Raw genomic sequence first — 22,679 nt, forward strand, 5'->3', positions numbered from 1 at the left:
GATGAAGAAGGAGTGCATTAAAACTAATTGCAAGGTATGGCTTGAGTGTATGTTAAGGATGTAAAGGAAAAAAAAACAAGCAGAGTACCACTGGAGAAGCTGTGGAACCAGAAACAAAGATCTACACCTTCTTTGTATTGTCTCAGACTTCAGGGTGTGAAGCTGATCTTTATTTTCAGTCTGCCTGCTCCTTGACCTGACCTGAAGGCAATCAAGCTCCTCTGCATAAGTTTCGAGGCTTATGGAGAACCAGCTCTCATGCATTCTTTTCACAAAAAGGCTCCAACACTCCAGACACTTCTTCCAAAGCTACGGCGGCCAACAGGCAGCACAGAGCGACCTGGGGGACAGAGGCCGACATGGTGGGGAGGCTGTCACGGAGAAAAGGTCTCTGAAGGCTGGAGGTGAGTCGAGTTAACTGGGAGATGACTGTCGCTCCACTCGGTTGTCCAAGCCCTTTTCATTAACCCAAACCCTTGGGTTCACCAAACAGAAACAAAGGATGATAGCGAAGACAGAGGGGGGATGACGACAGGAGGTTCTGGACTAGTCCTGTGTGGCAACCACAAGAGACCCTGGTGCCTGCTTGCCTTTCTGTCTGTCTGATGGCAGATCTATGTCACCCTTTATAGACAGGGGACCTGCTTTAGGAAGGAAAAAAAAAAATCAAGCATAAACAGGAAGGCAAGCACGGACACACAGACATACTTACAAAAAGATACAGCGAAAAGCCTCCTGAATGAAAGAGGGGGGTAACAAAGGACAGGCAGTGCCCCCTAGTGTTTTCATCAAAGACATTTCTAACCAAATCAACTTATCTATGCTAGGCAACAAAAAGAAATATAAAACAGGTGGAAGAAGGCAAGGGGTAAAGGTGTTTCTAGTTGAGGTAAGAATTTAAATGTGGAGTCGGCTGTGTCCAGCGACTAGTCCCAGTTCTTGTACTCTGTGAGACACAATAACTGGGACTGAAGGGAATATATGTGGGCTTTCGTTGAGTGGTTGGAGGAGGGGAGTCAAAACTGTCTGACAGCTTTAAGACACTTTTTAATTTTCAGGGTTATGGGGGCAAAAACCCGAAAAGGGGGAGGCAGGCCCTCCATGAGAGCCAACAACAGAGAAGGACGGACATATTTAGTCTGACAACAGACTAAATATGAGAGCAATGCACACAACGTAAAACCTGCACAGTGCAGATGGTTTAAACAATATTTTAAGGCTATAACTCTAAAGCATACAAAGCACTTTTTTAAAAATAGTAATATCTAGCCAGCTATATTTTAACCATGACAAAAGACTTAAACCTCCCCAAAAAGATTTTTTTTTTAGATTTAGACATAAAAATGCTGGAAAATTCATAAGATTGATACTTTTGTCTATTGTCAACTTCGAATATGTAGTTTAGAAATGTAGGAATCTCATTACTATAATTTTCACATGTGCAAGGCTTGAAAGTGTTAAGATGATCATATTGTAAATTTAAGATGCACATGAATTACAAAAATACCTTCAGTGAGTTAATTTAATAATTATAAATTCTGAACTAACTTCCTTAACTTAAGCAAGATAATCATAATATGCCAACTTAAAAAGATGGTTTTTGTCTTGCATACAAATCCAGAGCTTTCCAAACTTAGATCACATAACAGCATGTTTTGATCTTTTGACTGTGTGTTTTATGACTTTGTATTTTTTCAGTTTTTATGATGTAAGGCACTCTAAATTGCCTTGCTGCTGAAATGTGCTATTCAAATAAATTTGACTTGGCTTAATACTGAAATTCCTGATTTAAATCCCTTCATGGCAAACATAGACTTTCTTATAAACTCTTGGCTTAACATAAGAAATAAAAAACAAAACAGATTGAAGAAGCCATAAATGGATGACTGTAGAGGTTAACTAAATGTATTTTCAGACCTTATCTGGAAAGATGGGTACATCAACCTTTTAAGGAAAGAAAAAAAGATTTTGAATTTTATGACCTCTTATAAAATTAAGAGGTCATAAAGTTCAGGGTGTGAAGACACCCTGAACTTTTCAAATGCAAACCAAAGAACAAATCTTTTGAAGATGGCAGACATTAAAAAGAATGCAAATATTCCAAAAAAAGAACGTTTTAAAAACAATGGGTTGGTGCATGCGTCTCACCAAGGCCTTCCCCACAACCAGATCTATATTCAGCTGACTGACATATCAAAGAGGTTCTATGCAGCCTCTCAGTCTCTCCGCCACTTTCGACTAACTTTATTTCATAACCCCATCACATTTTACAGCATATAAAATAGCACATAAAACACTTCATATCCATTTCCAATGTCAATTTCCTTGCCTAAAAGTTAAATGTTTTAGTGCAGGTACATTCCCAAAACATGCCTCTCAAAATGGCCATTAAGAAGTCAAACAAGGCTTTTGAAAACTACTGAAGGCTACATAAAGTGGCAATGGGTCAGCTGAAAAGGCGGAATGATGTACCAAGCTTAAAGGGCAGAAAAACTTTAACTTTTCTCTGTTTCTGCTTGTTCTATTCGAACACACTAGCTGAGAGGAAAGCACACAATTTGCAGGTAAGGCATTGCAACAGAAGAATCTTAAAACATGAATAAAAACACGAACCAGACATCTGTGACCCTGCCACTCAGGGTTTGGCAAGGCAAAACAAACAAGAAAACAGTAAATTCTGTTTTTTTAAAAATTTTGAAAAAGGTTGCACATGAGAAGTGCTGGATGCAGATGCAGAACCTGAAAGTAAGAAGAAAGAAAAAGGCACAAAAGGAAACAAGAAATGTCACAAGGGGACAAAGGGCTCAAACTTCAACCCTGAAGTCAATAGGTTCACTGACATTTGCACCAGGACCGACAGAGCTGCGCCTCACAGGTTTCAGAAACTCCACTTTCCTTCCTTTCAGTAGCACAATATTTTCTTTCTTACATTTGCCATTGAATAACATCTTTCACACACTTTACTGCTGAAAAGAAAAAGCTGGATTCAAAGAGCTCATTTTGTAAAATGCGTGTGACAATTTGTAACCCTGCAGCCAAAGTTCCTCTCCTATCATTCTCTGCTTTCTAATGCCAAAATTAACCAGGGGGAGGGGAGAAATGACATGTGACAAGTGAATAATTTGAGCTGTCAACACGTCATCTTCACCACATTCAAACCTCATGTCAAGCACTTGTATTCTCTCTCTGCTGAAGGTGACCTAGGTCGTAACCAAATAGCACATCCAGACACAGCAGGTGAATGTTTGGAAATGCCACAGTGGCAATGCAGAATGCGAAACAAGGGAAGGCAAGAGAGAGAGGGCGAAAAGGCAGAGTGAAAAATAATATCTGCTCAGGCTTCTTTAAAACTTTGAATTTCATCAAAAAAAAAAAAAACAACAGTTCTTCATGTTTTTAAAAAATATATATATTATCTGAAAAAGGAGGGCCTTTCAACAAGCTGAAATGTCACAATTTCCCAATAGATACTTTTTACAAAGTCTGAAAGCATCTATTTAAGTCAGGTTTACAACCAATATATCTAAGAAATAGATGAAGGTGTAAAAGCTAATTAAGAAAGGAAAACAAAAACGCAAAGAAGCAACAGGAGATGTACACGTCACTAGGATCAATAGGTAAATGATAAGAGAGAGAGGACAGCAAGACTGAAGAAAAACGGAATTGGTAGAAAATTGTGTTAATTAGAGATGAAGGCAGAAAACAATAAATGAATAAGAAGAGTGAAATAACCTGGAGAATCTTGCTCAATGAGAATAAAAGAGCGAGAAAAAAGTAGGATGGAGAGAGGAGAGCGAGACCTTGCTACTGAGCTAACGAGACGGAAGGAAGAGGAAAACCAGACAAAGCGGCACGCTGCTTTTACAAAGCAGGAACAAAGAGAAGCGATGCATCATGGGAGTCTGAGCCTTTCGCCACCACAGACGCCATGTAGAGGTGGCCTAATGTTTTAGTCAAATACATGTTTAAAAACTTGATTTTAGTGTGGAAGCATGATCAGCTCTTAAATCATCATAAAAATAGGCAAAATTATTCAAATACGAGATATATATGACAAAAAAATTACTGTACAGAACATAAACTTAGGCTTTTCAAAGGAAATATAACATTATTAAGTGTTAACTTTATTTGACATCCTAACTACCTGTTGCTATCACTATCCTTTATAATAAAACATATAAACATTACTGCCAATTTCTGTACAGTAGTTCTAACTTAAAATAAGATATAGGTAGTTGCATTTATTGTACCGCAATCTGACTGGAAAATCTTATTTTAAGGTGAACTTGCACTTCTTTATACTTTGTACAGAAAGATGTTTCTCTTATATTCTGTTATTCTGCTTCATTTTTAAAATATATTTCAGCAGTATAAATAAACTGACTATAAACCAATCACCACTGAATGAATAAACTATTCTGAAAATGATTTAGTATACTTTCACAAAAAAAATTAAAGAAATTTCCATTTATGTATGTTTAAATTTAGTGGAATGCTTGGAAGGAAGCACAAACTGAAGAAAAGAAGAGGAAGTGCCAGCAGGTGTGAATTGTTTCACTTATTTTTGTTTTCAAACTTTACAGGAAGATTTGTTCTAAAGTTTTTCATCTATCTGCTGTGACTCCTAGTTGCCCCTGTTTCTTTTCCTCTTCCTCTCCCTCCCTTTCCATGTCAGTCGCTCTCTCTTCCTCCGGCAGGTCTGATATGCCAGAGCTGCAGCTGAACTCTGAGTAGCACTGTCTCCGGGAAAAAAACAAAGTGATCAATGTGAGAAGGCACGGGGCGCTCACGGACAGGCCAATCAATGGTGGAAAGAACCTTGCCCAGGGCCTTATGCAAATGGAAGCACGTCCTGTAACCTCAGGAGTGAACATGCGCACTAGATCAATGGGACGAGGGTAGAACCTTACAGCAAGATCAGCCTCAGCCAGTAAATATGTAATGATGAATCCCTGAAGATTTAACTGAACTCAAATGAACTTCATCCAGCTCGCTGTCTTATATCACAAAAAGGCGAAAGAGACCTTGTTGTGAAGAGGTGGGGTGGAAGGTGGGTGGAGCGGGACAAGTGAGATTAGACAGCCTTTGCAAAGTGATGCACTGAGGACAGATGGATTTTGCACTGTCTTGTCGCTTGTGATGAAGAAAAACAACAATAGCGAGAGAAAAAAAAAAAAAAAACAAGTGAGAAAAGATGTTCAAATAGTCACTACAATAATATAGTTGGAGATGCAATAATTTCAAATTATATCACCAAGGAAACCTGTTTCTGTTTAGAATCTTTTGAGCTTAGACCTTTAACAGTCTTTGATAAAAACAAGTCAACATGACAAATTACTCTAAACTAATATTTCAAAAGTAGTAATACTCTGACACCAAATGTATGGGTTAATATCTAATTATAATTCTTCCCAGGACATGCTATTGAGTTTCTATCAAAATCTGGCTTCACCGGAAGTAGCACATAATGACAACAATGCTATTCCATTGTGTCATTTCTTCACCATTCTTAGGAGTGTTGTACTGTGAAGTAGATCGTATGATGAGCTCAGAAGACTCCTAGTTTCAACAGGTATTTGGCAATTGCTGCTGCCACTAGTCTGGTGGAGCAGAGCGGCTGAGGCAGAGCAGTGCTTTGTGAAGTGGAAGCTCATCTGGAGACAACAAAGTAAGCAAATGAAAGAATCAGAACAACACTCCAGCTATGTTTTTGATGAGAGAACAACAACATACCATGATTAAAGCTAAAAAGACAATTATATATCAAACCCACTCTTTAAAAACTCCAGATGTTTTTATTCTTCATCCAATGCATCTCAGAAAACTGTGAAGGTAAATTGAAGACATTTCATTCACCAAAGAGCATTAAGAGTTAAGTGTACCTGCATTTTGGACTAATTAAGCTGGACTTTTCACAGGTATTTTTCTTCATTGTGCTTGCTCCCATTAGCTGCCTCATGGCAAATACAGCATAAATTATCTTCTAGCTAGTTTGTATGTAGCCTTTAGTAGGATGTAGTTTGTCTGTTTATCTTGTTACCAGCCTGTCAGATCTCTTAATCTTTAAGTACTGTAGGCGAGGGTCAGGAACACAAACGACAAAGTAATAAGACGTTTTGAAGCAGTTAGAGAAGCAGAAATTTTATGAAAAGTGTAACTGTCTTGTAAATTCTTCCCAGAAAGAGGCTGAAGTATTTTTAGTAAACTTTATAATCTCAAAGCTAATTAAAAAAAAAGCCTATGATGTCTTGTCTCATAAACAAAAAGGACAACAAAAAAATAAATGCTGGATAAGTTCAAGTAAATTGTCCCTGAAACCAAATGATGAAATACGTTACAATAGAAACAACCCTGATCTTGGTCCACCTGGTCTGGCCATTACCTTCATGTGCAATTCCGCTCAAAACAAGTTCTTGCTTCCACCACAGTCTGGACTTGGATTCTCTCTAGTCGATTTTCCACAGGACCAGTCAGCAAACAGAAGGAGAAGTGAACAATAACATTGATTTTCTGCACTGTTTTACAATTGCAGTCTGCAATGGCAGTAGAAGAAGTGAACAAAGTCACTCAGTTCGAGTTGGTCAAAGTATTCACTTAACATCAACACCTGGCTCGTTCAGATCAGCACTTCCTTCCTTGCAATGGAGGATGGTTGTTTATGGCACAGGCAATTTCCGGTAAGCTTCTTTCTCAAAGTGGCGCATTACTTACATCAAGAACAAGCTCTAGTGAGTGGGTAAAATTTGAAACCCACCACACAGTCCACACCCCCAAGAAACCATGGTTTCTCCAAAGCCAAGACCCCAGACCTTCCTTACGAAGCAAAGTGTAGTTGAAGGGGCAGGTTTTTACCAGGCTAGGATCCACCATAAATCCTGCAGTAATTGTAGGCAGTTAGATATTTGTTTAATAATAATTAAACAATAATTATGGGTGTCAGTATAACTATTTGCAACTAGGAAAACATTTAATTTATGTCACAGTTGCAGTTGGAAAACGTAAAACCTTTATTAGTTTATTATTTATTCTTTCATCTTACATTTGTTTACAAGGTCAGTCTAGGTGAGACTAAAGGAGTAATTCTCAAGATATTGTTAATAGTTCAAAACAGATAAAGTAAAATACAGATGAGGTTTTGTGTTGGGAAGAGAGTCAATATGTAACCAAGTGAAAGGTGAAATAGGTATACTAGTACGCCTATGACTACCACTAACAGCTATGATGCAGATATTGCATTTATGGTTTTGAAAATAACGTTATTGGCTTAAATCAGTAACTCCAGGATGTGGTAAAACTTTTATGTGGAAAAGTGATGATATTGAAAACCATATTTAATTTCCACAAAATATTCATGAAGCAAATTTTTATCTCACTATGTCCAGAATAAGTAATTGCTGGTGGATAAATGCAAAAAAAAATATATAAATAAAAATAAAAATCAAGGTTGATAAAATTTTTACAAGTTGGTCAGGTTCAAAATGTTATGTATGGCAAATCGGAAAACGTAAGACAATCAAAAAGAAAAACCAACTGACCTTTTGCTCTGAGATTGTGTTTGTTCTGCAGAAAACTACCACACTGGTAAATGACAAAGTTATAGTTGTCTGCATGTTAAGGGAATAACATAAAATAGAAGTATTTTAATCCCAGCCTGCTCTCTGGCAACCTGAAATGCAAGATAGAAACCAAAGAAAAAAATGCTCCTGAAACATAGAGAGAAACACCAACAAAGGTGAGAATAATGGCGACATATTGAAGGGAATACTTCACAAAGCCTATTGTGTGAGTATCCTTTTCAGGCAGCAAACCCGCTGTAATTTGGTCTGCATCATCTGCCTCTAGTCACAATGCAGCACTACAGCTTTGAAATGGATGGCAAATGAAGGCCATTTGTACATAATCACAGCAGATAGAAGAATTCAGGAGCCCTACAATGTGCTGTTGAGGTGGAAAGAAAGACCTTGGTCTATCTGTGGCAGCCAGCGCGGCTAAGGTTCGGCGGGGGTGTCGAGGGGTCTTTCTTTTTTTTCTTTTTTTTTTTCCAAGAAACAAGCAAATCAATTCAAATCAAATCAGCTTGCTAGCCGTGACATTTAAACAGTTCAATTTACATCCTTATGTTAAGAGGAGAGCCGTCCTCTAAGATCCTATTCATTCCCAAAGAAATTAGATGGCTATATTTCAGCCACTTAATAGAGCAAATATGTAGCTGTACTGAGGAAGAAACCGTGTCTTCTCTGGCCATACAAAGGGCTAGGCATTGTGTGTCATTATGAGCGGAGGACAAAAACACAGACAGACATAATACACATAAAGTAGATGCGGGCACAATGCATGTTATGCATGCAGTACAGCATCCTTGCACAAATGAGTGTGTAGTGAAAAACATGAACGTATGCAAACAGTCATTGCTGCTTGGTGTATATGTGGAGGGCTGCTGCCCTGCTGTGAAGGCTGGCAGGCACTTTTGTCATGGTGGTCCTTTTGTTTCACATCAAACAAAACGCCACAGCTTTGCATACGGCTCCACTAATTTCTGCTAGTGTGACCCAGCCATTTATCTTTGCTTCTCACCTTCTCTCCTCCTCTGCTCCTCCTAATGTGGCTCTGATAGCTACTCTCCACCAAGCAGTGCTGCTCAGGACGATAGAGGCGTCTTCAGGCCAGGGTTGACACTAAAGTCCACACTTTTGTTTAAGGTGCACGCGTACAAACACACATAATTAAGCAAATACAGATCCGTACAATATGTGTGCGCCCACATGCAGACATAAACACCAAAATAAGTCTAAAGGTAGACAGACGCAGGAAACTGCAGTAACACTCAGATGCCCGCAGCTATGGAGAACCTTGAGATAAAAACAAACCAGAAGCAATAGATGGGCAAGCACTTTTCGAAGGCAGGCAGCACAAGCACACAGAATTAAATGAAGGGCTTTTCAAAGCATTCATATGCAACAAACTTAAGTGATTTTTTTTATTTGCAGAATGACTATCATTGTGGAGTAGTTTCGCACAAGTTAGAGGGTTATAATTGCAGTTTAGTAATATGTGTTGTACTGTATGCTCATTGACATATATATATATATATATATATATATATATATATATATATATATATATATATATATATATATATATATATATATATATATATATATATATATATATATATATATATATATATATATATATATACATATATATATATATATATATATATATATATATATATATATATATATATATATATATATATATATATAGGGAACGTCTTTAAAAACTAGTAAATGTATTTTGTTTGTAGTAATGGTCTTCAATTGATTAGTTATCAACCTTTCTGCATACAAATTGCCGTTTTAAAAACTAGAAGAGTGCCTAGAAGAATCACATTGAAACAACTACCTATTAGATTATCAAATATTAAGTTATCAATAAAATTCAACTTGAATAACAAAACCATAGAATCAGCAGACAAAGAAATATCAGGCAAAATAACAGGCATATTTATTTTTAGTGTCAAAGCTTTGTGGTCCTACGATAAATTAGTGTTAGTATTATCTAAACAAATCTGAGGAACTAGAAGTTGATAATTTCAAACACATTTAAAAATGAAAGAACACTAACAAATGAGGAAAAGATTTACTGAATACAAAGCTATTTTTCTTACACTGCATACATTAAAACTCGCAATCCAATGAGAAAAGGTGAATGAGTGAATGACTCATTCACCTTTTCAAAGTACAGTAGGACAAATTGGGACAAATTGTGACTCGCGTATTTCACTGTTCCTCTGACTGTGACTCTGTGGCCTCACTCCGCTCTGTAGTGTCTTTTTCTTCTAAAGCCTGTAGTGCAGGTGTGTTTTTTTCGAGAGAAGAAGAGTTATCGGTAGTTGTTGTCGCTCATTTATCTTCTGAGCAAAAATATTTGCCAAAATTTGCCAAGCTGTATTACGTATATTTAAATACCGTAACGTTATTGGCAAACAGGAACAGAAGAAGCGCGGAGACTGTTTAGCCAATCAGCACGCAGAACACAATGCACTGTGAAAAAAAAAAAAACTGCACAAAAAAAAAAAGGCTGTGAAAGGTGAACAGCGTTATACAGAGGGTTCATTGTATAAAAAAAATGAGTGTGACCTTGTTCAGAAAACAAAAGTGAAATAAAATGGATAAAACTACAAGCATAACATATTATATTATATTTATTTAATGTAATAAATTACATTTATTATAATTAAATATAATTATGGAAAACTGAACTGGAGATAAAAATAAATAAAATCCCTGCCTGTCTCACCTGAGCAATCTCAACCCACTTCTGACACCTGCCACAGCACACATTATACTTACACAAACAAAACCGAGGATGCCAGAGAAAGACTGCACATCAACAGAACGAACACTGAATTGAAACAGATGGCATTACAGAGAAACTGTGCAGACAGCTTTCCAGAAAGCATGTACAGTTTATATACAGCGTGTTCACACAGGACACTCAAAAATCTGCAACTAGGTTTCTGAGGAGCTGTTGTCGTGGCTGGCTGGTTGGCATCCACACTTTGCTGTACTGGGGGACAGATGCATTCTTACGTAAGACATTATACAATGTTGTCCTGTCCTATTAAATAAGTTCCTTCCATCAATTCCTAAGAGATTCTTAAACATGGTCTGGAGATGGGTAGACAGAATTTTTTCAACACAACTACCACAACTTTGTATATGGACCAAAAGATCCAGCTCAGTTAATTAGAAAGGTGATTCATTTCTGTATTTCTCTTCTATAACTGAAAGAGATATTCTATAGATGTTTGAAAAGTATAATATTATGTAAGATCAATGAAAAAGCCTTGTTAAATAAGAAATGTCAGTCGGCTTAAAATTGTGTCCATGTACTATAAACTGAATGCACTCCTTACATGGTCAAGTCTCCTTTTGCATTGGGCACATGGATTGGCCTGTGGCTCTGTTGAGGTGTTTGATGTTATCACACAAGCGGTAGAAATAAAACAAAACAGAAAGGTGATATAATGTAACAACTCATGTATGAGCTCAATATACAGTGAGAGGGAAGGGTGACAACTGGTACAAAACTTGTTATAATTGGTGTACTACAAGCTAAAAAGAAACAGTTTTTGACAACTGAGGCAATGCAATTTGTGGTCCTTTCAAACTTTACAGCTCAGAGAGCTGAAGAGGGAGGAAACAACACAGTGGCCGAAGGTCTGAGGTAGGAAAAGAGAAGACCACAGATGGATGGATGAATTGATATAAAGTGACAAATGTGCTAGACTGGAGAAGCACACAGCAGTACTGTAACCTTGCAGTATCACTCTGTTTACCTGCCTTAGCTTCTACTCAAAGGCAGTTTGTTAGCCTTTGATTCATCTATAATTAGTCAGTACACACTGTGAAGTGTTTAAAAAGAATCAAATTGCATTGAAACACTTGAGTGCTCCTAACTCTGGCTAACATGCTCTGCGGCGAGGGGAGCGAGCAGGAGAAATTAATGTTGGGCCTTTTGATGTGCTTGATCAGAAACGTATTTATTAACTGCAAAGGGGAGAGGTAATTAACCCGCAGACAGCTTGTTTTCTCTGGGTCTTCTCGTGTGTCAAATGGTTCATCCCGAAAGGCTCCGCTCGCCACATGCCAGCTCATGCACACACATTCTATCCCTTCGGACCACTTTCTCCTCAATTAAGTAGACTGTGAGTGTGTGTATGTACTGTACATGTGTGTAGTTCTGCTGACATGAGTGGATAAGGGAATGCATAACAAGACTAAAGAATTGCATACTGATGGATTTAAAACCTGAGATTTAATATAATAATCTTGCATGTGTGTAAGAAAGAAGATTTGGTTTTTGTACTACCAAAAGACAAACAGCTTGTGGTAAAGGACTTAAACTTTAATATAATAAAATAACTTCGTATGTAGAAATTTAAAAAAAGAAACAACAGAAACTGATGACTTTAAGTTAAAGATCATACAAACACCTGAAACAGCATAATTTAACTATCTTGCCTGCAGAAGTAAAAGTGTCTTTTAAATGATTTTTTTCCCCATAATGCATTATGCTTTGCATTGATATACATATGATGTATATTCATATTTGTTGCAGGGTTTTCATATGACAAGGACATGGCATAAAAGTAGTAAGTAAGGCGCTCACTGAGTCTTTCCTTGCACACTCACACAAAGAGAAAGAATATGAAGGAAACACAGAGACTGAAAGATTCAAATAGAGAGAATAGATGGTCTTCGTCACACAGTGAGAAAACCCAAGAGAACATGAGTCTGTCACAGACAAAACACCACATGAATATTTAGTAGTTAAATTAAAATTACAAAATAGCAAAACAGAAAAAAGAGTAGGTGAAAGAGATGGACAGAAAATATCCCTGTGAACACCAGTGGGACAAGTCCAACTCTTTAATTCCCCACTACCCATGCTAACATTGTGCTGCCTGTCTCCTCCTCCCTTCATTTTTAAGAAAAGGAGAAAGCAATCTCCCAAATAATACAGGAAGTAGTGAGCCTCGCAGTATATCCCCTATATCAAACAAAACTGTTCAATGTATCAGCAGAGGTAATGAAGTGTAATGCTTTGAAGTAATAGTATTGCAAATCTTTATGAAAAAGCAAAAGCAGTTAACAAGATATCCGGCATTGTTCCACATCAAAAATTTCAAAATTTAAAAGTATTTTTCATGCATTTATGAATCCTATCAATACTACATGATGTATATTGTTTGGGAAACGAAGCAGCAGGATGCATGGTAGAAGAAAATTACATTGGAGAAGGCAACCTTTCAACATAATACTTTTTGCATACCATATACACTTATGTGGCAACAGTACATAGTATCAACTTACTTTATCACAACACAAAAGAAAATTGTTTTAAGTATTGATTTGACTTCTATGATCTGTTCATCTTAATCCCACAGTGCATCTGTAGTGTTACGGCTGCAGTGGGTCTCTGCCCTTTTTCCTTGCATGGTTCTGGAGATAGGCCTTCTTCAGGTGTTATGTTTTGCCCCGATTGGTGCTCTGCTGCTTTAAAGCTGCCATGCATGCAGCAGACAACAGGCTTTTCCCTCTCCCTCCTCAGAACTCCATTTGGTTTGGTTTGTATATTATGGATGTGTTTTGATAGGTTTGTTTTGCATCTGTTTTTTGTTTTTTTTTGTGTGTGTGTGTGTTTTGGTTATGAGATATGAATCATGAATAATGAGATCCTGGATAGAAGAGGCTAAAATGAGCTTGCTCCATAGCAGGCTCGACTTGGTTGAACATATGATCGGAAGAACTTTTGGGCGTATCCGGATGGAAGAAGACCCTGGCACAGACTAAGATCCTGCAGGAGGTTGTGTGTTGTGTAAGATGTTCAAATTTAGAGATGATGTTTCTCAATATAATGCAGTTTAAAACCTCCACAACCTAATTCCTGACTTGTCTCTGCCATCTCTGTTGGTTGTTTAGATGGTTAGACTTATATTGGGATGAAATTACACACTAGGGCCTCTTATTTTGCACTGCATTTTAATCATGGTCACGGGAGAAAAGAATGTTGAATATAAATACACATCACTAATCTCAAATCTCTTTTTCAAAAACAAAAAAGCAAACAGACAGAATTCCAAAAGTAACATTTCTTCCACATCCCATTTATCAGCAACATTGTGTTGGTCTATCACTTATTAAATACATAGAGTTTTTATTGAAAATCAGTTTAACTTCTCTCCCACCAGTTTCCATCCTATCCACTTTTTGTGTAAAGAGATTTACAAGGAATTATCATGCCAACATATCTAAAACCCTACTCTTCCTCAACTTTTACCCTGTTCTTGATGTGTAAAGGAGGCAGACAGCACAGAAGGACAATGATGAATCAAGCTGTTGACAGGGGCTGAACTCTCACAAAGAGCATAAAAATATTTTGTTCTATGTTAATGTCTGCTTTTATCCAGCTTGCATAATTTGTTTTATGGAGGATCTGAAATGTAAGAGCTTCAGAACATTCAAGTGATACTTTGCTAAGGCATATTTTGATTAAATTCAGCATTCTGTTTTTTTTAAAGGTATTGGTGAGGAGAGAACAAAAATGGTGAAAAAAATGTTTAAATTTACCAAAGTCTTAATTTATACATTTCACACAGTGCTGTGTATACTACTGAGATCTGCTGCTCATGTGTGCTCATTTATACATTTTCAGTGTTTCATGTGAAGTTGCAAGCTTGAATCTAGTTTTGTAGATAAAACAGAAGAATGACGTTCAGCATCTCAATATGTCTTTAATTAATAGGAGGAAAGGAAGGCAGGTGAAAAACTAGCACACTTACTAGTTCAACGAAAGACAGGCCTCCGTAGCTGTGGGCGATAATGAAGACATTCTTGGCAGCAGCTTTAGACACAAAGTGGTCCCACACGTAGAGCACGTGTTCTTCAGATGAGGTGTTTTCCTTTAACAGAGAAAAACAAAATCAAATGTGACATCTGTATCAAAGAGAAACAGAAATACATTTAAGCAGACTTTGCCTAACCAGTTAAAGAATCAGCATATATTAATCTGTATTGATGCTTTCATTCCAAAATATTAGATTCTTAACCCTAAAGCCCAGCAAAATTGGAAAAAAAATATATTAAAAAGTGGCGTTAGCCTAAGGTAGCTTTAATAAAAAGCCACACTTCAGCAGATCAATAAGTCTTGCATTTTGCAAATGCCCTAGATGTAAAACTCAATAGTGAGAATGACATAACATTTAAATCTTAATTTGTAGCCCACTGCTGAATCAATGGCCCATCCAAACACCAGTGAGGGCATAATAGGAAGACACTAAAAGAAGGTCATCTCCTGTTTGCAACAGCAAACAGGAGATAAAAACATGCACACTTCTGCCAATGTACTCACATCAATCTCATCTGTATGTGTACAGGCACACAGGCATCCAGGTTCATGGAACTGGGAGACATGTTTAATTAACCTGAGATGTAAGTGCTTATCCAAGGCTAGCAGTGAACAATAGTAAAAGTACAGGCCAGAAAAGGGCAACCGTTAATGAACTTGGGACATTGATTCCAGGCTTTGATTTCCTATCAAACTGTCTGGTTCACAATAGAAATCAACAACGCATACCCACAAGAGAATGCTCTCCACCCAGAGCCTTGCTGACTGGAAACACCTGTATCTTCCAAAGCAACTCCGCACCATGCCAGAGAAATGCTACCCCCACAACACACAACCACACTGACAAGCACCCGCATGTCTACTAATTAGCATACCTTTGCATGTAAAAAAAATATATATCTGAAAATAAACAAACACACGGCCTATGGAGAATGGAGCCTCATCTGTTAATTGAGTGTCAAACTGTTCAATGTGACTCAAAACAAATAATTAGCAATATAAGGTAAAGGACAAAGGATGTCTCTTCGGAGACTATCCTGTTAGTTTCCATAAATGGGATTGCATTTTAATAAGATAGTGCATTAGAACAGAAAGATAATTACTTTAACTTTCACTTTCCAAAAGGTGGTAATTGAGGAGAAAGTGTAGAACAAAAACACAGACACACAAACATAGAACAGAATGTGGTTTAAACAGAACTTTTAGAGGATACTAAACCCCCCCTTTGAATTGATGAGCGTTTTGCTTGCCTGCATCCGTGCTTACAAGTCTGTGTAAGCTTGTAGCATTTGATGATGTGCTGATGTGTATTTTTAGTAGTGATGTTTGTCTAGAACTAAATTAACCTGTCAGGCTGTTTGTGTTTGCGCCGTATTAGCATGTGGGGGTTGTAGTGTCAGCGCCAACCTCAGTTCACAGAGTGTGATGCAAGAGCGGGCAACTCTACGTTACCCTGCCCTTCTACCGTCAGTGCAGTGCACTTGTTTCACTGTGTGCGTGTTGTGCTTGTGTGTGCGTGGGTATGTGTATGGGTTCTGGGCATGTGCGCAGTGGCTGGCTGAAGCAGAGTTGTCTGTCTGAAAGGCTGTGACATCAAAGTGCTTTGAAGTCTCCCTGCTCTCTCCTCCACAACGTCACCCTTCATCTATGAGGCTCATTTCATTAGTCTGCCTCCCCATCCTCACTTTCTCCCTCTTGTCTATATTCTTTGCTCCTCCACAGATGCCACCTGTTTTCTTTCACACACCTTATTCTCTCCTTTTGTCCTCCTCTCTAGTCAACCTTTACTTGAGAGGCCTGACATGCGTTTGTGACTGTATGCAGCTCTTAAGTCTGTGCATATGTCACCTCTGCTCCACATACAAAATAGTCTTAATATGCATGCTAATCAGAATTAGTGTCTTGCAAAAGTATCCATGCTAGATTGAATCTTGATATTTTCCCATCATACAGCAAATTTCAATAGATTTTATTGATATTGTCTATATGACAGACCAACACAAAATAGTAAAGCATTTGGTTTTCAAATCTTTGAGCCCTTTTCAATAAATTAAAATCAGGTGCAACCACCAATCTACAAAAGTCACCAATTTTGTAAATAAAGTACACTTGTGTTTACTTTAAAGTCAAGATAAATTCACTTGTTCAGTGACAGCCTAAGAAGTTTGATAGAGAACATTAGAGAGCAAGCAACCTCATGAAGACCAAGGAGCCCATCAGACAGATCAGGGATAAAATTGTAGAGAAGTTTAAGGAAGAGTTAAATTATCAAAGAATATCCAACACTTTAATCATCTCATTGAGAACTTCCACCATTTGAAATTGGAAAAAAGTATAACATAGCTGCAGACCTACCTACACATGACTGTCCTAAGTAAACTGGATGGATAATAAGGGCATTAAACAGACAAGCAACCAAAAAGTACTTTAGTAACTCTGGAGGAGCAGAGTTACTAAAGTGCCTTTCTTTCCACAGTATAGGTGGAAAGAAAGGCAGGACAACCATTTGTTGTGCCCTCCAAATATTTGTTATTAATTACAAAACACTAGAAAGAATCCAGGAGAACTAGAAGTAGTTTGTCACAAGCCATGAAGTGGATGTGAAAGCGTAAGCATGATTAGGTGAGACCAAACTACAACTTTCTGGACCAACATGCAAGCGATGCAAATAACTGCAAAGTGCAATATTCCCTCTAGGACAACATACAAGCTGGCACCAAACAGGGAAGTTGGTCAAAATTGATGAGGAAATGGTGACAGTAAATACAAGACAATTCTGGAAGAATGTCTTTTAGAGGCTGCTTAAGACTTGAAACTAGGACTCATAGCATAACGGCTCTAATCAAACTACCAGATCTTCAAAGCAATACTTTAACTAAAAGCATATTATTATGCAAGAATGGCTCACCCCAACTACAGGCATAGGTCAAAACAATATATTCCAACCTGACTAATCGTGAGCTATTTTGACAAATACAAATGTTGGTTTGTCGATCTGAATAGGTGATAGAGTCATATCCAAAAAATGTACACCTTTGAAGGCAAGGAAATAGGTGGTAATGGTAAATGTTCTGACTCTTTGTCAATCTTAGCGACCATTCAATGTGCTTTATATTGGAACTAGGTGGACAACCTATAAGTGAAAATCCCAGGCGTACATTGACATGTAAATGTGGATGCAGGTGGATTTCAGTCTACAACGTCCCAACTGAAACATGACTACTCTTCTCATTAAGTTACAGTCACCTATATTTAGATAAATGATGGTTTTCAAAGTTTACTACTTTGTGGTTCCAAATCCCAATTAAATACATTGATCTGAAACTGTAGGTAAAAAAAATTCCAAAGGGGTGTGAATATCTTTTTAAAAAAAAAAAAGCACGGTAGCATATAGATGATATTAAATGTTCAATAAATATTTCACTGACTGCAAACTGATGTCTTCAGTTTGACAAAGTGAGCCCTTGATTCCACCCCTACCAATTTGCTGATACACTAGCAGCAAAAACAATGTGACTGAATACCTGGCATAGTGCTGTACTGAAAAATCTAAACATTAGGAAATAATTGCAGTAATAAACTGAGGTTAATTCGCTGAAGTGGAGCATGTCGCCCTGCAAGACCGACTTCCTGTCACCAGCTCTCACATGAGGTATTTTATTTTTTTATGCTTTTATTCCCAGAGTTTTTCTACACAGTCTGTGCTGCTTTTGTGTGTTTGTGTGTGCATCTGCCAGCCTTGTCAGAATAGCATTCAAACTGTGCACCTGTTGCCATCTTTCTTCAACCATGACTGTCAAGGGACATTGAGGGAGGATGCTGTTTGTGCATGCGATGAGTGGATGTAAAGGGATCTATGGTTTCTCCTCAGGGAATACAAAGCAGAAAAAAATCTATTATAAAACTAAGACAGAGTCAGGTCCAAACATTCTTAGGAAGTTGACAGCTAACTATTATCAATCAATCAACTAGACATAATGAAGTTGTCAAAAGTGCTGGAAAATATAAAGTTTTTTTTTATTTTTTTAATAATTACATGGTAATTCCCTGAAACAATATGGCTGGAAATTTTCAAGTTTTGGGCATGTTCCAATTTACTTTACATTACCTAGAAATATTTCATTTTACTTATAGAGTGGCATTTAATTGCATGCATCTAATGGACACAAAAGCAACACGCACACATATGCACAGTCAATTTCACACACATGCTCCTGTTTTCCTAAATCTAGCCCAGTTTAATACTGGTCCTGTGTTTATTCACTGTGATGAGAAGCAGGGAGAGCAAAAGAGATGGGTTGCACAGCAGCAAGAATAACGGGACCAAAGCCAACACAAACCCAGTGTCTGACCAACGCAGGAAACAATGAATCCAACAACATCAACAGACTCTGACAAACAACCAGTTAAGACCTCCCTGATCCCCTGCCTGCTCCTCCTCCTTCACCTAAATGAGAGAAAACAACTGAAAGTGCTGAAGTTTCTGGCTGGAAGACAGTCAGCAGCGTGGAACCGGAAAGTATCTCGTGGGTAAGAGCCATTCTACTTTTTTGCACTCCTCTACAAACCTTTTAGGGAGTGCCAAAACTGTCGGAACGGTGTCACGGGATTTCTAAACAACTTTATTTAATCTGGAATCTTTTGCTAGTGCAATGATGGTTCCAATCTTTGAAAAAATGCTCACTTAAATATTTCAAGATATAATTCAGAGAAATATCTGAGGTACAGGTTAAATCTATTCAAGCACTCGTAACATGGCAGAATCCAGGAGAACTACTAGTAGTTTGTCACAAGCCAGGAAGTGGACGGCACTCATTCTTCTCTTATAGAATGAAGGCAAACAAGTAGCTTTTTCAGCCCACACAGTCCCACTCACACACTCTACTTTTGACTGAATATAGTGCCTTGCCAGACCATTTAAAATCCCTAAAATATTTTGCACTCAAGTAACAACCTCAAACTTCTATGTATTTTATCAATAGTTAATGACACAAACACACACAAGGTACTGGGAAATTGTAAATCAGACGAAAAGGTATGCATAGGTTTCTTTGGTTCAGTATGTCAAAGAAACACCCTTTGCTGCAATGTTTGCTTAAATTCCTTTGAAGACTGTGGACTCTACATGTTTAGCTGTGTTTCTCTCTAAGATGAATCCATTGAAAAGAGCAACATGACATGAGAATAACTGGACATTCTTGAAGCCAACAGGTGTACATCCTTACTTCAGAGAGGACAACTTCCACCAAAAAGATACAGTTTTAAAAAAAATGCCAGGAATACTTATATGATTGGAGGCATTCATGTCTGCAGGAATAATGTTCAATTTCTCAATCAGAGCTTTTGACTATCAAAAGAGTTGAGTTTCAGAACTTTTTTTTGTTTTTAGAACACTATTACGATACTGTCAGCATGCAAATCTGAGCCTAACTGGCCAGGTGCTGCACTGCTAAGGCTTTGCTGATTATGTTTGTTCACAAATTTTCTCTGTATCGAACATCTGAGGCCATCACAGAAGAGTTGAAAAATGTTTTGAATCTGTAAAATGAGTTGCACAGCAGCCAGAATAAGGGGGCCGCTTCATATGCTCCACTGTGTTTGTTGATGACATAAAATCCTAATAAAATACATAGGAGTGTGAGAGGCAATGTACAAAATGTATAAATCTCTTCTATGGGCATGAACAGTTCTGCAACTCACTGAATCTTTCAATCTCTCCTGCCTGTTTTGTGCTCAGGCCACACACTGAGTTAAGTGATTCACAGCCCTAGTCATTACAATCTTCAATATGTCAAGCTCAGCACAGAACAAACTTGTTTTCATTTGGCCTAATGATTAGATATTAAATAAGCAATGTAGCTAATTGCATGTTTGGTATTAGCTAATAGGTTATTAGGACAAGTTAGTTTCTGTTTGTTTGTGCACAATGGCATGCTTGTCTCTTCGTGCGCAATTAAAAGTGGTCCTGTAGGACACCTGTTTGCAATTGCAATTCAATCAACGGCTGGGACATGTAGTCTTTTGCCATCCCTCTCTCTCCCTCTTTTTCCTTCCCTTTTCGTATTTGTTTCATTCTTTCCTCTCCTTAAAAGCAGACGGAAAGCTCAGACGAGCTGGAAGCTGTCTGTGAGCTGATGGGTCCGCTTGAGCTGGGGGAAGGAAGGTATGGAGCAAATTAGCGGCAGAGATGGGAAAATAATGACTGTGGCATTGTGGGTAATTAGCAGGTATAGCACCTATGGAGGATTGGGAATATAATGATGTGAGAAAGAGACAGAGAAAAGGGAGAATGAAGTGAAAAATGTGTGTAAGCCTAACAAGAAGCAGGAAACTAGGTGTGTGTGAGTGTGAGAGACTGAGAAAGGGAGAGAGAAAAAGAGAGAGAGAGAGAGCAAGAGAGAGAGAGAGAGAGAGAGAGAGGATGAAATCTATGAGAAGGTGTGTTATTTGACTTTGCAATGAGGGAATATACAGCGTGTGGAGAGTGAGTAAATGACATGGAGAAAGAACGATGAAGAAAGAGAAGCAAAACTACAGTGTGTATGCTATCCCACGTGCAGATAAGCATGTGCGGACTGTATACAATAAAATAGCATGACCTTGGTAGGGTCACTCTGCTCTGACAATATTTGCCAGGGCATTGTTTCAAATCAATAACTCATTAACAAAGTACAAAGGAAGTTGCTGTGGGTTTGTGAGATTCTTTATTAGAAAAGAGTGTCTGCGGGCCAGCGAGGTCATCGCCGTGACATCTCAGCTAGCCTCTCGATGCCGCCCCGATTGTCAGGTGAAATTACTGCGAGTCATTAATTGACATAAGGCAAAGGAGAGCGGGCAGGCAGACAAGGCTGTGTTTGTTCCAGAATGACCCCTAGGGCTGTGTGCATATGTGTGTACCTGGGTGTGTGTCTGTATGTCTTTATTTGGACCAGGCTGTATTTACAGCAGGCTTGTGTGCATAGAGAGGGAGAGAGAGAGGGGAAGAGCGAGAGAAAAGTGGGAGACTGAGAGGGCACGGAGCTTGGTGGGTGAGGAGGTGCAAGGGAGGGCAGGATGGAAGTGTTTGATGGTTGACCTGACTGGAAGATTGGGAGCAGGGATCTGAGACCGGCAATGCAGGTTCTGCCTTGGTCAAACACACAGCTGCACACAAATGTGTGCATGAACAGATGTTCTGTGCTACAGAAGACACATGTGCAGAATACGCTCTCACAGAAAAACAAGACAAAAATCCAACTAAAACTATTCCTCTTTTAGACTTTCAGATGACTTATCTAAATACTCTAAAACAGACACCTCTGCTTGGATTTTGGTCTGTAAAAAGGACATTTAATTGATTTGAGTTGTCGAAGATTTTAGTCAGTTTCTGAGGCATTAATCATGTATGGATACAAACATTCACTTAATTTTACCTTTTGGTTTGCATTGCTAAGGCATTACATGAAGATGCTGCAGATCAAAAACGTGGATGGATGGATTATGTGGGAGTTGTACAATAAGACAACTAAAACACATGTAGATAAATCCTTTGTACAAACATATTTGGGCAGCCAGCGGCCAAAAAGAGAAAAAAAAGATAAAGAAGTGAAAATAAAATGGCATCTAGCCAATCTGTTCTCTGCAGCAAGCTGGTGATCTGCCATCTAGTCCTGGTCACTGAACTCTCCTCTGACCAGGTTCAAAGGTTAATCAAGTTTCTACCTGTCCTTGGAAATACTGAGCCAAACTTCTTGTCAAATCTGTAGGTCAAAAGTCAATTAACTCTGCCTGTCTAACTGCTTGTGGGTCACAGGTTGGGGGAAATGGATGAGGGTGACAAAAAGCAAAACTCCAGTCAGACAAAAACATGGTACAGCAACGTCGTGTAGAATCATCAATGTTTCTAATATCGGACGCGTGCTTTGTTAAGTATGTTAATGTGCCAAAATGATTTTTATTGAATGCACAAGTCCATTTGTATAAAGTTCTGAACAATGGAACAGAAACTCTACGTGCTTAACAGACCAGAAAGGCCTCAGTGGACAAGCACAGCTGGGATTCAAAGGTTTTGCCTGCACTAAATAACTGAAGAAACAAACATTAGGAAAACTTCAATGGTACTGTGAAAAAATATGCATGCTGGTTTGGCTACAGTTGCAATCAAGTAAAAAGTATTTTACTTGATACTGATTTTGCATGCATCTGAAATAAAGACAAAGTTCTAAAAATGGTATGGATCTAATTAAAAAAATAAAAGATAAAAAAAAAACAGGCCTTAGCTGACG

At 38.1% G+C, this 22,679-nt stretch overlaps 1 protein-coding gene across 6 annotated transcripts in view; it reads right to left on the reverse strand.

The window, feature by feature from the left end:
* fam172a (family with sequence similarity 172 member A) overlaps positions 1-22,679 on the reverse strand; it is a 157,242-nt gene that overhangs the window by 66,061 nt on the left and 68,502 nt on the right. For all 6 annotated transcript variants that reach the window (XM_044111802.1, XM_044111804.1, XM_044111807.1 and 3 more), the window contains exon 8: positions 14,351-14,470. In XM_044111802.1, the coding sequence (XP_043967737.1) occupies positions 14,351-14,470 (120 nt within the window). The remainder of the gene's footprint in view (positions 1-14,350; positions 14,471-22,679) is intronic.

The sequence above is a fragment of the Gambusia affinis genome, linkage group LG03 (genome assembly GCF_019740435.1).
Source record: "Gambusia affinis linkage group LG03, SWU_Gaff_1.0, whole genome shotgun sequence".
NCBI classification, from domain to species: domain Eukaryota; kingdom Metazoa; phylum Chordata; class Actinopteri; order Cyprinodontiformes; family Poeciliidae; genus Gambusia; species Gambusia affinis.